Raw genomic sequence first — 15,911 nt, 5'->3', positions numbered from 1 at the left:
TCCTTATGACAGCCCCAGGCGGGAGCTGGTCTCCGAGCCTCACGCGTTAGAACGTGGAGGTTAGAGCAGTGAGGCGTCGTCCCCAAGGGTGCACGGCTGGAAGGGGTGGAAGGGGTGGAGCTGGAGTGGGCACCCAGGTCCTTCTCCCGATACCGGACGCCCTGGTGCTCCCCACTGGATCTCCGGGTGGGGCTGGGAGTGGGGTCCCGGGAGAGGGCATGCTGAGCTGCCCCCTGCCTCCAGGTGCTGAAGGGCTTCCCTGAGTGCCTGCAGGCCGACATCTGCCTGCACCTGAATCGCTCGCTGCTGCAGCACTGCAAGCCCTTCCGAGGGGCCACCAAGGGCTGCCTGCGGGCCCTGGCCATGAAGTTCAAGACGACGCACGCGCCGCCAGGGGACACGCTGGTGCACGCTGGGGACCTGCTCACCGCCCTCTACTTCATCTCCCGGGGCTCCATCGAGATCCTGCGGGGCGACATTGTCGTGGCCATCCTGGGTACGGCAGGGACCGGGAGCTGGGCCCGAAGTGCCTGCCGAGGCCTGGAGGGGTCCCACCCAGCCCGTTAAGGACACAGCCCTAGGGGCTGTGGCCCCGGGACCACCCACAGGGACCTTGGGCTCCTTTAACTCACCCAAGCTCAGGCCTTCCAAGGGGTCGGTGGAAAGGACTCTGGGGCTTTCCAGATTCTGCTTCCCTTCAGGGTCTCCTCACGGGCAGTGACACTCTTGTTCCTTAAGACAGGACCAAATCCAGATGCTCCAGGGTAGGCAGTGGAGGGAGGTTTTGCAGCCTCAGGCAGTACAACCGAGCCTTCGCCTCCAAAGCAAAGGGAGTCCTGCCCCTCTCCCCCTCTGCCCTACCTGTGTACGTGGGCAGGTGTACCTGGGCACTGGGACTCCCTGCCCTCTGCCTGTCCTTCCTTTGGCCCTGGACACCTCAGGGCAGATGTGCCAACGGGGCGGGGGGCGGTCTTTATAGATTTTTTATTTCTCAGTTCGGCATAAACACGCGCTTATGCCACAAACACCCCCAAACACAACTGGAGCCAAAGTTTTGCCAAACAACAGTCGTCTTAACTACTTTCTGGTGTTTCCTGTTCTATGCTGTGCTAAGCTGTGCTATCCTGTGTTCTTTCAGTAAACAGAATGCTGGTCTTGATTCACTACTGTGTTTGATCTGTAGTTTGAAGAACATTGTTTATGGGGGTGCAGTGTTTGGCCAGGAGGGTGTTTGGGACGTGGGCTTTGGGGGGTACCAGAGGAGTTAGAACCCAAGGAGGAAGCCAGGGCCACGGGCAGCTGCTGGCTGGCCCACACGCCCTGCCTTTGCGAGCTGGGGGAGGATGGGCTGGTTGATGCTTCCCTGGCCCTGGGGGCTGGGGCCCGGCCAGGGTGAGGATGCCTGGAAGTCAGGTGTCTGCTGCCTCTGCTGCTGCCCCAGGGGCTGAGCCCCCCTCTCGGTGGCCTCCAGGGAAGAATGACATCTTCGGAGAGCCTCTGAACCTGTATGCGCGCCCTGGGAAGTCCAACGGGGACGTGCGGGCCCTCACCTACTGTGACCTGCACAAGATCCACCGGGATGACCTGCTGGAGGTGCTGGACATGTACCCAGAGTTCTCTGACCACTTCTGGTCCAGCCTGGAGATCACCTTCAACCTGCGGGATGTGAGTGGGCCGCGCGGCTGGCTGCATGCTGGGTGGCTGCCCCTTCGCTGTGTGACCTTCTCTCTGGGCTTGTTTCTCTGTCTGTCAAACGGTATCGGGGTCAGACCAGGTTGTGAACGTCCCAGCCTCAGCCCCGGTCCTGGGGCAGAGCTCACACCCCCAACCCCACCTTCTCTGTTCGGGAGGGGGTCTGGCCGGGACCGGGCAGGCTGGGTGGGCGCGGAAGGGCCCTGACACCGTTCTCGGTTCCAGACCAACATGATCCCCGGCTCTCCCGGCAGCGCGGAGCTGGAGGGCGGCTTCCACCGGCAACGCAAACGCAAGCTGTCCTTCCGCAGGCGCACTGACAGGGGTGAGGCGGGGGGAGGGGAGGGGGCGGGGTCCAGGTGAGCCGGGAGGCGGGTGGGGGGCGGGGTCTAGAGGAGGCGGGGCTGAGGGCGGAGCGCGGGGTCCGGCGGGTCTGCTCCCCCCAGGCTACACAGACCTTCCGGTCCAACCTTCAGTGTCCCGCCCCCCACCCCATCACCCCATCCTTTCAGGCCCACTTGAAATGTCGCCTCCTCCAGGAAGCCCTCTTCCACCCTCCAAGGCAGGGCCGTGCCTAAGTTTCTTTGGTCCTCGCAGGGCTGGTGTCCTGGTGGGCACTGCTTTGAACTGATGAAGGGAGGAAAGACAGGACAAAGGAGGGCAAGGAGGCCAGCACGGGGGGCCGAGGGCCCGGGGTCCCAGAGAGCCCCTCCCAGCAGTGCCACCGCCCGTGCTTGGGCAGCCAGTGGCCACAGACGACCTGGTCCCGCCCTCGAGTTCTCAGTCCTCTTGAAAGTGGGGGAAAGAGAGCAGAAGAAACAACTGGGGACAAACCAGGGCGTCCAGCCACGGTCGTCTCCCAGACCTGCTCCAGTCCCCTCCCCTCCCCTCCCCTCCCCTCCCCTCCCCTCCCCTCCCCTCCCCTCCCTTCTGTGCCTCCTGCCTGCTCTGAGGCCCCTTCTCTGTTTCCCACAGACCCGGAACAGCCAGGGGAGGTGTCGGCCTTGGGGCCGAGCCGGGCGGGGGCAGGGCTGAGTGGCCGGGGCCGGCAGGGGGGGCCGTGGGGGGAGAGCCTGTCCAGCGGCCCCTCCAGCCCTGAGAGCAGTGAGGATGAGGGCCCAGGCCGCAGCTCCAGCCCCCTCCGCCTGGTGCCCTTCTCCAGCCCCAGGCCCCCCGGAGAGCCGCCGGGTGGGGACCCCCTGACTGAGGATGGAGAGAAGAGCAGCGACACTTGTAACCCACTGTCAGGTAGGGCGAGGGCCCCCTGGGCAGGCGGGCGGGGCGTGGCCTCTGTCCCAGCCTCAACCCAGCTCTCTGGCTCCAGGCGCCTTCTCAGGAGTGTCCAACATCTTCAGCTTCTGGGGGGACAGCCGGGGCCGCCAGTACCAGGAGCTGCCTCGCTGCCCCGCCCCCGCACCCGCCCCCGCCCCCAGCCTCCTCAACATCCCTCTTTCCAGCCCTGGCCGCCGGCCCCGGGGCGATGTGGAGAGCAGGCTGGATGCCCTCCAGAGGCAGCTCAACAGGTGAGGGTGGTCCCTGGGATCAGCCTAGGCCCGGCTGTGTGTGTCCAGGGGCGCGGGCTAGTAGGGGTGGGGCATGGGCACACTGCAGTGTGGTCTGTGGGTTTCGGGCAGTGTTGCAGGGTGAAGTGGGTGTCTGCTCTGTCTAGGCCTGTCCACGTGTCCAGCAGCTTGACCCTCTCCTTGCGTTCAGAGCCGAGCCAGGGGCTGCCACACCTAGAATGAAGAGTGGACCTGGGGTTGACCAGTTGGCTGTCCAGAGGGTGGTCCTGAAGTTGCGGTCACTGGTGTCTCCACTTCCCTGAGACCCAGGGCGTCCTCCTCCTTCTCGCCCCAGGCTGGAGACCCGGCTGAGTGCAGACATGGCCACTGTCCTGCAGCTGCTACGGAGGCAGGTGCCGCTGGTACCGCCTGCCTACAGTGCTGTGACCACCCCGGGGCCCGGCCCCACCTCCACCTCCCCTCTGCTGCCCATCAGCCCCCTCCCCACCCTCGCCCTGGACTCGCTTTCTCAGGTAAGTTCCAAGCACCCCAGCCCTGCCTCTTCTGCACCGATCCCACCCCAGACTGGCTTTGCTGCCCTTTCTGCTTGGCCTGGGGCCCTAGCCGCCTCCCACCCTGTTCCTGCCCTCCTCCCAGGCTGTACTCCTGGAGGAGGGCTGCCCTAGGAGCTGCGAGCACAGAGCACAGCAGGAGAGCCCCCAACTAAGCCCCCAGACAGCTGGGCCAAGGAAGCCAGCAGGCCGCGTGGCATTCGCTCCCCTAGTGTCACCTGAATGGCCATATCTACTCAGGGTGCCTGTGTCATGGCTGTGGGTGGAGGGACTGTTGAGCCGGGGGCCTGGCGGCGGGTGCTGGGTGCCAGCGTGCCCTTGGGATAGGGTCCCAAGCCCCTGCTGCGACTGATACCCCCTGGGTCAGGTTCTGCTGCCAACCCTTGACTCTCGTGCTCAGTGCTTTGCGGGGTTGTCCTGAAGGCTCTGGCTAAGCCCCAGGGTAGCACTTCCGGCCCGCATCTCTCCCCTCCTGCCAGAGATGGGCCTCTGTTGCCCTTTGTCCTCTCCTAAGTGGACACGTGTGTTCCTGGCCTCCTGACGGGACAGCTGTGTCTGGGTCTCAAGAATGGGGCTCCTCTGGCGACGAGAGGTGGCCTGGGATCTGCTCCCCCCTCCCTCTGGCATCTGCTCCCCCCTCCCATCTGCCGCCTGCTCCTGTTTGCAGACACCAGGGCCCACGTCAGCCAATGTGCCAGTCTCCCTTCACAGCCTCCTCCGCAGAGATCTCACAGCAGACTCGTCAGCACCCACAAAGCCCCTCCTGCCTGCCCTGGTACTCTGCCTGGCCTTCCGAGCCCTGGCCCGCCCGCCTGCCTCTGTTTCTAGGTCCCTGAGTTCTAGATTGGAGGAAAGAACCCTGTCTCTCTCTCTCTGTACAGCTTCTGTGCCAGCTCAGGGCCCCTTATTCTGAATTGGGTTTGAATCCAGCGGCCATGTTCCCTGGGGAGGGGAGCGGCTGTGGCCTCAGGCTCTCCCCGAGTCAGGCAGAAGCTCCCGAGGCCCCCAGGTGCCCGGTCTGGCTCTTGCCCACCCAGAGCGCGTTGTTCCTCCCAGAGCCGGTGGGAGTCGTGCTCTGTCTGCCTTGGCCCTTCTCCTGTGCCCACCAGGCCTCTTCTGTCTGTCACCAGGGTCTCCTGACCCTCTCTATCCTCTGACCCTCCCCTGCCCCTTGGCTTCTAGCTTCTCACACTCCGGTTTCTTTGCAGGTTTCCCAGTTCATGGCGTGCGAGGAGCTACCCCAAGACGGCCCTGCTCGACGCCTCTCCCTGCCGGGCCAGCTGGGGGCCCTCACCTCCCAGCCCCTGCACAGACACGGCTCAGACCCGGGAAGTTAGTGGGCTGCCCAGTGTGGACACATGGCTCACCCAGGGTTCAGTGCGCTGCCTGGGCCCCTCCTGTGGAGGCCCTGCCCGGGAGGCCCTGGCCGCTGACGGGAGAGGAATAGGAAGGCACAGCTCCTCCTCCAGCCCTTGGGACCATCTCCTCCTGCGGTCCCCTGGGCCCCGTTGCGGGGGGGGGGGGGGGGGGGGGGGTGGGGGCAGGGGCGGGGAGGGGCAGGGACAGGGCCGGGCAGTGGATGGGGGTCTGTGGTCCCCTCACTGCCCTGGGGGCAGTAGCTGGTCTAACTGCCGGAGGCACCCGGCCCTGGGCCTTAGGCACCTCAAGGACTTTTCTGCTATTTACTGCTCTTATTGTTAAGGATAATAATTAAGGATCATATGAATAATTCATGAAGATGCTGATGACTATGAATAATAAATAATTATCCTGAGTGAGGAGACTCCAGGGGTGCTGGGTGGGTGCAGCCATCAGCACGCTGTACCCCATGTTCTCGTTCATAGTGTCCGGTGCGCTGGCCTCTCTGAGGGAATCCAGGCCGATCTGTCTGTGTGCACAGGGCCTGCAGGGGCAGCTCCGACGTCTGGGTGTGGAGTCTGTGCAGTCGGGGTGCTCCCTCGGGGCTGACACAAGTCACCTCCAGGACCTCTGGCCTCCGGAGGGCCCTGCTTCCATGTGGTCCTGGATTCAGGACGGCAGAGAGCCACCTGGACTCTTTTACATATAGAGGTTGTCCTAATGGGATGCCAGGCCTGGGGTCCCGCCCCTCGGGGTCACGGTGGCTTGCTGGGTGGCACACTGACCCCCAGAGCTGGCCCCAGGCTGACTGCTGGCGGCTGTACTCTTCCCTCACGCAGCTCGTGAGCCCAGCCCGTACTGACTTTAACCTGGGGCTGTATTTGGCCAAGCCCCCAACTTGGCCTTCTCTTGACCTTGACTCAGACTCACGCGGATCCTATATAATTGACCCCCCACAGCAAACCAACTCTGGGCATGCTGGTTTTCTCAACCCTGACCAGAGCCCCCACCCCCTGGTGTCTGGCTCCAGACGGGCCTCACCTCTGTCACCTCCGTCACCTGGTCACCTGTGATCCCCGACCAGCGGAGCTGCCTGAAGAGGGTGGAAGTTTCAGGCGGCTCATTCCCAGTATCGGAGGGGCAAGTCAGAACAGATGTCCTGGGGCCAGTGGAGGGCGGTGGCCGTGTGCGTCCGTGTGCACGTGCCCTTCTGGTCTTGCGCGAACACCCAGCCTCTCAGAGGAGCTGCCGTGCAGTGGCCGTGGTAGGGCAGCTGCCAGCCAGCAGGAGGGGCCGATGGGCAACAGTGCGGCCCAAGGCCTCCAGGGTCGCTTAGTCCTGTAATCCCTGACCCTCCGAGGTGGGTGTGTTAGCCTTGCTTTGAACAGAGCCCATTACCGCCTGTGCCCGGGATGGGGAGGGTGTTGGCAGGAGACCCTGGTCTCTGAGCCACCTGGGGGGTGCTCTGTTTCCAGAGCAGGTAGGAGAGAAGTTCCTGGTGGTTCTGCAGCAGGGCCTTGGCTCCCCTACCAGAGGGTGGGACCAGGGAGGGGTCCCTGTGAGTTCAGCGTGCCCTGGGGGACAGGGCACGGAAGATGGGCACGGGGAGTAGAGGTGGGGGAATAGACCCGGGTGGTGGGGAGGGGTGACCCAGAGAGGTGGGCCAGGCAGAAAGGGCAGCTCTGTGCAACGGGGTCTGGCACGTGTGTACGCGGGTGTACACGTGAACGTGAGCGTGCATCTCTCCATGGTTTGGGAGCGCACACGCAGGCCTCCCTGGTGGATTGACGTGTGTGGGCGTGGGGTGGGGTTCTAGCTGGGGGGATGCCCTAGATTCAGGGTCAGCTCACGGATTACGGGCGCAAGCAGACGCCGTCAGGATCTCAGCCCCGGACACCGGCAGAGGCCCCCGTGAGGTCGATGATGAGAAATAAAATGACAGACGAAGCTCGCTGCACTTGGCACGCGGGGGCCGAGGTGCTGGGCCAAGTCCCCGCTCTCCGGCACTCTCTCCATCCTTCTTACCATCTGTCCCGTCCTTAGAGCATCTTCATCTGGGAGCTCAGCCCCGATTCGCAGCACTCTGTCCAGGTGTGGCGGTGAGGGCTGGGGGAGCCTGGGACAGCCTGCGGGAGGGGCTGAGGGCTGGCGCAGCGAGTCAGGGCCCTGTGCTGGTGGGCATGGGGAGCAGAGGAGGTGAAACCCGGGCCCGCACTCCCTAGGCTTTGTATCACGTTCGACACTGGTTATTCTCTGGGGCACATGCCGGCGTCCACAGTCAGCTGCCCGCCACCACGGGAGTGACCTGCCTGGGCCTGGAGGCCTGATGTGTGTGCTTCCAGGGGTGTGTGTGTGTGTGGGGGGGTACACGCACACGTCTGTGCTCAGGGTGGGGGCTGGCCCAGCAGAGGGGAAACCTCTCTGTGCTTGTCCTCGATGGAAGCACATGGGTGCCCAGGGGCTGGTCTGCTCGGTCCGGTTGAAGGAGCTTTCTGCATGGCCAGGACACCAGTGCCAGGTCCCTACCAGGAGCCACCACTGAGATCTGAGAGTGGGCGGAGGCCAGCGGTCACAGTGGCTCCATTTACGATGGTTCCACCTGCCCGGCTATGTCATTTAACCCCTGACACCCCGCAGAGGTGGGTGTTGCTGGTCCACGTGAGGAGGGTAAGGCTCAGGATGGTCGGCAACTGACCAGTGTTAGTGCTGCGGGCAGGCGGCCGTGTGCAGCTCCGGGCTTCACTGGAGGGGCCGCAGTGGCCCTCAGGGCACAGCACTGGAGCCAACACTCGCCGGCCGCAGGGTATGGGCTTGGACCTGGGCCTTGGGGGACCTGAGAGGCCGGCGGGGGTGCAGTGAATGGGCAGTACAGCCCAGTGTGGAGCCCAGCGAGGAGACTGCTTGCCTCCGTTCCCAGCCTGCCCCACCCTCCCCTGCCCTGGCCAGGTGGCAGCACACCCGCTCCTGCCAGCCTGGGACCATGCTCCACCCAACACATGAATGGTGCCATAAAACACAGCTGTGCCTGTGACCCGGGAGCTCTCTGTTGGGTGGGATCAAGTTCTTGGGCAGGGTCTGCTCAAGGCTGAAGGCTGCCTAGAACCCAGAGGGGGGCCCCAGCCCTCATGGGGTCCTGCTGAGTCCCCGGGACCAGGCGGGCTCCCAGGTGTGTTGGGAGGGGTGGGTGGTAATTCTGGGGGCCGGCTGAGGGTACAGCAGGCTGTTTCCCTCCAGGGACCACCTTTGTTCACCATGCATTGATGCATTGCCCACTCTTTTAAGGTCCAACCTCATCTTTTTTTTTTTTTTAAATAGAAATCAGTAAAAATGCTTTGGAAGGAAGATGAAGGGCCATCAGAAGCCAGTAGCCTGTGAGGCTGGGAGAAGGGATGCCTAAGGGGCATCTCGTTCCTGGGGCTCAGGAAGAGAGGAAAGAAGGAGGTGTGGAGACCACTGTGCCGCCACTCTGCACCCTAGGACCAGTTCCACGGTCAAATGAAGGGCGCTTCCCCTGCCGGCCTGAGGCAATGAGCTCTGGACTGTCAGCTCCCTGCGGGTGGGACTCGTGTGACTCTAGGGGCCCCGAGCAGTGCCGGGCACTGGGATGTGCTCAATGTTTCCTGAATGAACGAAGGAAGCGCCACCCTTCTCCCCGGGACGGAGACCCTTGGGCTTAGCCAGCCGGGCTGGGGAAGGCCTCCTGCGGCTGGCAGAGCAGAAGCGGGGCATCTGTGCAGGGCTCTGGCCCTTCACCCTGGACCCGCGGGTCACCATGCTCTACTCCATTCCCGTCCTCGGGCCTGCACTGCCCAGTTCTGTGGCAACTGCCCGCTGCCCAGACCTGATCCCTGGCCTCCCCCATCACCTGGGCTCCTGGAGCCACAGGACTCTGGTGACCGGGGAGGGGGGGGCAGGGTAAGGGTGCAGTCCCCTCCTCTCCTGCAGGGCCAATCACCAACAGCGGGGGTGGGCTGTTGTGCAGTCTGGAGGGTTCTCCCAAACCAAGAGGGCCAGAGGGGTGGGGCGGGAACTGCAGGGGCCGTGGCGGGTGAGGAAAGGTCCACGCGGTAGCCGATGCCCAGGAAGGCAGGTGGCAGAGCCTGGAGCCGGAGTCTGGTCAGGGGCGGGGGACAGGAAACGCGGGGCAGGCCCGGCCTGCCTTCCCCCACCTCCACCTCTGCACCTAAAGGTCCAGGAGCGGAGTGAGGTGCTGATGGTGCCTCCTGGCGCGTGACTCAGCCACTGCCCAGAGTCCAGGTGCAAGCTCGCCCTGCTCTGTCCTCACACGGACCCCCGCTCCTCTCAGCCCAGGCAGTGGTAGCTCTCACGTTTCAGTGACAAGTAAGAGTCATCGATACTTATGGAGCCCATCCTTTGTGGTGAGCATTATTCTGACTGCCTGAAACCCAAGGCCCAGAGGCTCGTGGAACCTGCCAGCATCCGCGGCTCCTGAGGGTGGAGCTGAGGCATGAACCCGGGCAGCCTGAGTCCCCTGGGCTGGCCCGAGCCTGGGGCACACCATCTCCCCTAGGCAAGACAGTGACTAGGAGACCTTTGCAAGTGTCTGCGATTTCTGGGACCTTCTCTCCCCTGCAGGCTTCTGTACCTTCTGTTCCTTTGCCTGGAGCACCCTTTGTTTGGTGAATTCCTGCTGGTCTTTGGGTGGCTCTTCCAGGGGATGCCTGGTGCTCCCCCTCCCTCGGGCTGGGGCCCCCTCTATGCTCCTGCAGCGTCCTCTGCTCCCCCCACCCCGCCTTCCCTACCCTGGACTGCCAAATCCGGGGGCTTGTCATCTCTGCGCTACACCATCCCTGTCTCTGTCCCCCAGCACCACGCGCAGTGGCTCCCCCAGAGCAAGCACGCAACAGTTTACTAAATGAACATTTCTGGATTTGGGGAGTGATTAGCAGTAAAATCCTTTTTTTTTTTTTTTTTTTTTTGGTACGTGGGCCTCTCACTGTTGTGGCCTCTCCCGTTGCGGAGCACAGGCTCCGGACGCGCAGGCTCAGCGGCCATGGCTCAGGGGCCCAGCCGCTCTGCGGCATGTGGGATCCTCCCGGACCGGGGCACGAACCCGTGTCCCCTGCATCGGCAGGCGGACTCTCAACCACTGCGCCACCAGGGAAGCCCAGCAGTAGAATCCTTAATATCCAAAGGGCCCGTGTGCTTGACTTTGGGGGCTGTGACTTCCTGTGCAGCCAGGCTTGGGGTGTGAGGGCTGAGGAGGGGGCTCTGGGGTAGCTGGCATTCCCTGAGCCGCCTCCACTGATAGGCAGACGTGAGGTCGGGTTGGCCCCTAAGGGCCCACGGGGTTTCCGTTTTCTACCCACTCTGTTGGCTCAGCTCAGTGCCTGGGGCTTGGTCCTTGCTCCGGGTTACGATCAGGAAACTTCTCTGGTGCCACCTGGAATCCCTCCCGGTGGGCATCTAGGGGCACAGCTGGATATCCCGTGATGGCTGTCGCTCACCTGAGCTTTGGGGAGCCCCTGCCTTTGCTTCCCATCACAGCAAGTTCATCACCCTCTCAGATGCCCGGTCCCTGGCCTGGCCATACCTCCGGGGGCAGCCCCTGCAGGCCTCTTTTCCAGGCTCTGTTCTGCCACAGTGCAGGGCAGCAGGTCTTGTGCCAGGCCCTTCCTGCAACCCACCTGCCCATGTCGCAGGAGCAGATGGGCTGAAGCATGCCCAGGTCCTGATGTGACAGATGGCTCCTTCCTCTTTGCCTGCAGGACAGAGTCCTCCATGTCAGCCTGGCACAGAGGGTTCTCATCTTCCTTTCCAGACTCACCTGCCTTTATATCTCCTGCTGCCACGTGGCCAATACTCTAGCCTCATGAGATCACGTCCTGTTAACTATGCTTGAGTTCTCCCTGCATTTGCCTGTCTTTCCCTCTTCTTGGAAACAGACTCTGTCCTTCCCGGCCTGGAGAAACTCTTCGAGCCTTCAAGTCCTAGCTCACACGTCACCTCCTCCAGGAGGTCCTCTCTAGGTGTCTCAGTGGATCTAAACCTCCCATTGCACTGGGCTCAGGCCTTTGTCAGCGCCTCCACACACCCTGCCTGTTCTCCCGTCTGTCATCCGAAACAGGACTGGCTGAGTATTGGTCATCTTCTCAGCGCCCTTGGAGGCCTCTGTCGTGGGGCCAGGGAGACGGCAGGCCCTTTGCCAGTGTGTCTCGCTCCATCTCCACTTCCCAATGGGCCTCTGCGTGGAGGGCTCCTGCCCACGGTCCTCTGTGTGGCTGCTCATTTGTCCTTTGATGGTCAAGGCTGAGAGCGATTTCTCGTAGGGCTTTTCTGTTTCAACCTCAGGTCTGAGGGATCCACCTTTCTCCGCAGTGGTGGCCAGTCCAGTGGGAACTGAAGGGTGCTCAGCCTGGCTGCTCAGGGTGACCTACAGGGCTCACACGGTGGTCCGACCACACAGGGACCATCAAATCACACAAGTAGTGGGTCTAGTCTATCTCAAGTGCTCAAAAATGTCGAAACAAATTTGAATCGTAGGGCCTTTCAAGGTGACTATTTGGAAACACTTTTAGATAATTGTATATCATAAAAAAGTGGTTGGTGTAAAAATCAATAAGATTTAGTAAAAGACTGAATAGTAACAGGTTTTTTTAAGCCGCATAGGTGCATGTTACTAAACCCTGTAAAGACTCAATTTATCTTGATCATCTTATTGTAGTAGCATTTAAAATAAAGTGATTCTTGATACTTTATTTTCTAAAAGTCTAAGTACAGGTCAAGCCCTTTTCCTTTCTTTTTGGCTAACTTCTGTCTTTCAAAAAAAAAAAAAAGAACGTGTTCTGCGGCATTTGTTTAAATAATCAGCTTCATTATTTTGTAATCACACCTTATAAGTGAGTTGGAAGTTGGCAAGAGCCATCGCCTAGAAACCAGAGCAGAAGAATTTAGCTCAGCTGTCTTACCATTATTTTAAAATCAGCAATAGCATAAGGTCTGGCTGCAAAAGGCTTAGATGCTAACTGGCAAGAAACTCAGTCATTAGGGAAACAGCCTGGAGAGGGTAACGGCTTGGCTTCCTCTTTCTGTTCTGCCAGGTGATGACAGCTGGGGAAGCAGAGGGAACGCATTGGTCAGGGACACCAGGAAGGTCAAGTGAAGCTGATCTCATGGTCTCAAGAGGCCTAAGTGGAATGAAACCCTTAGCAGATGGGAAAATGAGAGTAGAGAGCTTTAGTTAAAGTCAATCTTCCCTGGGCCCCCGGAACTGTGACTGTCCCGCAGGGAAGTTTGGCTTGATGTGAGGCTCTGAGCCGCCATAAAGAAGCGTTATTCTCAGGGCCGGTGAAAGGAGCTTGGGGGGACGAGGTTAAGCAGTGATTGTGCCATGACCCAGAGGCCCTCCGTCCTCCAGCCCCCAGGGAGCCCTTCCCCTAGGGTGCTGAGAAGTGGCTGGTGCCCCATCCAGGGGAGAGTAGGGTGTGCCTAGTGGCTCCCCGGGTCTCTGGGGATGCCCTGGGGGTGAGGCCTCTGTTCTAGGCTAGCTGCCGTGTGACCTGTGAGACACCTGTCCCCTAAGTGTGTCTGCTGCCACCTCTCTTCCAGGACACTCTGACTTAAGGTGGACACCCCTCCTCTTCATTATCCCAAAGCGCCACTAATTAAAGGTGTGGCATGTAGCGGATGATTAGTAAAGATCTTGGAGGTCACTGTGAACACTGGGGAAATCATCTCCCCGTACAGCCCAGAAAACAGCCTAAAAGATGATCTCAGACATTCCAGTCCTAAATTCTTGGCTGCTTCCTTGTTGATGACTTTCTCATTGGCTGACCTCCTTCCTAGCCCTTCCAAGACCCTCTTGGTCAGTTCCCATTTTCTGAAGACCCTTCTCTGCCTCTTCTTTTTCCCACTTCCCTGGCCTGCCCCACATTTACCCTCACTACCTTCGGCAGATCCGTTCAAGTGTCTCCAGGCTGCTCTTAGCTGACCTTGCCCGGGGCACCACTCTTCTCCTTCTGAGGCCCTTCCAGACTATAGGGATGCTATCCAGACACGCACCCGATAGACCCAGAGTGAGCTACCCGTGCCCCTAGCGGAGAGAGGGGGCTGCAGTAAAGCTGGCTTTCTTTTCCCTTCCTTCCTTCCTTCTTTTCTTTTTATTTTTGGCCATGCCGCGTGGCTTATGGGATCTTAGTTCCCGACCAGGGATTGAACCCTTGCCCTCAGCAGTGAAAGTGCAGCGTCCTAACCGCTGGACTACCAGGGAATTCCCCCTTCCTTCCTTCCTTTTTTTTTTTAAATATTTATTTATTTACTTGGTTGCGCCGGGTCTTAGTTGTTGCAGGTGTGCTCCTTAGTTGCAACTCACCGGCTCCTTATTTGCGGCTTGTGGGCTCCTTAGTTGTGGCATGAGAGCTCTTGGTTGAGGCACGCATGTGGGATCTAGTTCCCTAACCAGGGATCGAAATTGCCCCCCTGCATTGGGAGCGTGGAGTCTTAACCACTGTGCCACCGGGGAAGTCCCCCCTTCCTTCCTCCTTCCTTCCTCCCTCCCTCCCTCCTTCCTTCGTTCCTTCCTTCCCTCCCTCCCTCCCTCCCTCCCTCCTTCCCTCCTTCCCTCCCTCCCTCCCTCCTTCCTTCCTTCCCTCCCTCCCTCCCTCCCTCCCTCCCCTCCCTCCCTCCCTCCCTCCCTCCTTCCTTCCTTCCTTCCTTCTTTTTGATTAGCAAACAGTGTCCCTGCAATAATAATTAGTGATACATAATGAGGGCATCTAGGGGAAGAGATGGGGGGTTACAGAGGAGGTGAGGAAAATGCAAAGTAAACAGCAGAGTGGGAGGCGAAGAGCCCAGAGGGGCAGATCTGAGGACCGCTCGGCTCTGCCGCTGTCCCTCCACACAGGCATCCCGAAGGGCATGCAGTCAACGCTTGGTTTGGGCCTGAGCTGTTCCGGTCTCAGGAAGTTCTCTTCACGAGCCAATTAGCTTCCCTCTCGCAGAGGCACAGACTCGTGGGACCTCGGGTGTTTGGAAGGGGTGGGTTCAGGAAGGGATAGTAGGAGCCGCTGCTTATTAGAGACCCACCTCACATCAGACACGGCCCTGAGGAAGGGTTAGGGGCAAAGGGCTGCTTGTCGAGGACAGAGTCCTCATGGTCTCCTGCTAACTTTTTGCCAACTGACTGGCCAACGTTGAATATTCTGAGTCACTGTCCAGTTCGTGGTTTGGAAATGCGTAAAATGAGGAAGAGCTGCAAGCGACCTTGGAAAAGAGGCAGCTCCTTGGACTAAGTGCTGGACAAGGGGGACGGAACGGACGCCGACGGGACCAGCACTTCTCTCTCCACGCTCTGTCCTCCCCGGCTGGCGTCCCCCTGGCTCTAGACCCTGCTTAGCTCCCCGGGTGCCTGGGCAGCACGGCTGAGGGTCCTGGCCCGTTGGCCTAGACTCCAAGCAGAGCAAACTCAACTGTCTGGGGTTTTCACGACCACAGCCTCCCACAGCTTGACCTCAACGAAGAGCGGGATAATTTTCAAGTGAAATATTTTTCTTGAGCGCCACCCAGAATGTTAGAAAGTCAAGAAAGGCCCTTAAAAAAAAAAAAAAGCCCCTTAAAAAACAGAGTGTGTTCTCTTTAATTTTCAGTGGAAGAGTTGCCAAAGGCTGGAGAGTTAAGGGCAACATGGCTTCCTGACCCACAGCCTGCTGCAGGCCGGGCGCTGGGTTGATCACAGCAGCGGTTGTATGAGACCCAGCCACGGCCTTCAGTATCTTGTAGTTCAGCTGGAAACACGGGAGGGAAATGGAAGAAGATAGTGAAGGTCCCCCTTCTGAGGGCCCAACAGAGCTTCTTGTATTCCTTCTCGAGTCCTTCACTCTTGCCAAGCCTAGCCTCGCAGTTGAACTTCTCCATGAAGACTTGTCCGTGACGTTCCTGTGACATGCGATGCTGCCCCATCTGGTGACGACTCTTAGCCGTAAGAGCTGTGTGTGCCGGCCACGCAGAGCTGGGATTTAGGGGGACGCCTCTTCAGTGTGGGTGGACACGCTCTCCTGCATGATGACCTGTCCTCTCCCAGACTTTTTGCCTGAAAACAGTCACATCCTTTTATTTTATTTTTTTTAAAAACATCGAATCATACACTTTATTTATTTATTTTAAATAAATTAATTTATTTATTTTTGGCTGTGTTGGGTCTTCGTTGCTGCATGTGGGCTTTCTCTAGCTGTGGCGAGCGGGGTCTACTCTTCTTTGCGGTGCGCGGGCTTCTCACTGCGGTGGCTTCTCTTGTTGTGGAGCACAGGCTCTAGTCACGCGGGCTTCAGTAGTTGTGGCTCTCAGGCTCTAGAGCACAGGCTCAGTAGTTGTGGCGCACGGGCTTGGTTGCTCTGCGGCATGTGGGATCTTCCCGGACCAGGGCTCGAACCCGTGTCCCCTGCACTGGCAGGCGGATTCTCAACCACTGCGCCACCAGGGAAGCCCACACATCCTTTTGGACTTGCTGCATGGTGGGGCGTCCCTGTGGGGTCTTCACAGATGGGATTGGGGAGGCCCGCTGTCTAGGGGGTGGTGACAAAGAGCTGTGACCCACCTGGTAGTTCCCCCCCCCCATTCAGCCTCTCCACAGTGTGGTCTCTCTGCATTTTTCTCAATTCCTGATTTTCTCCCTGGGTGCAGGATGCCCCCTGACTCGTGGGGGCACAGTGTGTCTGTGCCTTGTCCTTCCTCCAGCTCTGTGCTGGTCCAGTACAGCTGGTAATTTGGGGAGAGTGTTCCCCCTTTCTTCAGTAGCAGAGGCTCCCCTAACTGTCAGGTCTCTGGTTCC

At 60.1% G+C, this 15,911-nt stretch overlaps 1 protein-coding gene across 2 annotated transcripts in view; it reads left to right on the top strand.

The window, feature by feature from the left end:
* Positions 1–5,549, top strand: part of KCNH2 (potassium voltage-gated channel subfamily H member 2) — a 33,561-nt gene extending 28,012 nt beyond the window's left edge. The window contains exons 9-15 of one of the 2 annotated variants that reach the window (XM_065884341.1): positions 244–496; positions 1,472–1,665; positions 1,918–2,017; positions 2,668–2,940; positions 3,017–3,215; positions 3,550–3,727; positions 4,975–5,549. In XM_065884341.1, coding sequence (XP_065740413.1) covers positions 244–496; positions 1,472–1,665; positions 1,918–2,017; positions 2,668–2,940; positions 3,017–3,215; positions 3,550–3,727; positions 4,975–5,103 — 1,326 coding nt within the window. In that variant the 3' untranslated portion in view covers positions 5,104–5,549. The remainder of the gene's footprint in view (positions 1–243; positions 497–1,471; positions 1,666–1,917; positions 2,018–2,667; positions 2,941–3,016; positions 3,216–3,549; positions 3,728–4,974) is intronic. The other variant, XM_065884342.1, reaches the window with a different exon arrangement.
* The last annotated feature ends 10,362 nt before the right edge of the window (positions 5,550–15,911 follow it).

The sequence above is a fragment of the Phocoena phocoena genome, chromosome 9, assembly GCF_963924675.1.
Source record: "Phocoena phocoena chromosome 9, mPhoPho1.1, whole genome shotgun sequence".
In the NCBI taxonomy this organism is placed as follows: domain Eukaryota; kingdom Metazoa; phylum Chordata; class Mammalia; order Artiodactyla; family Phocoenidae; genus Phocoena; species Phocoena phocoena.
This window is presented reverse-complemented; position numbering and strand designations above follow the sequence as displayed.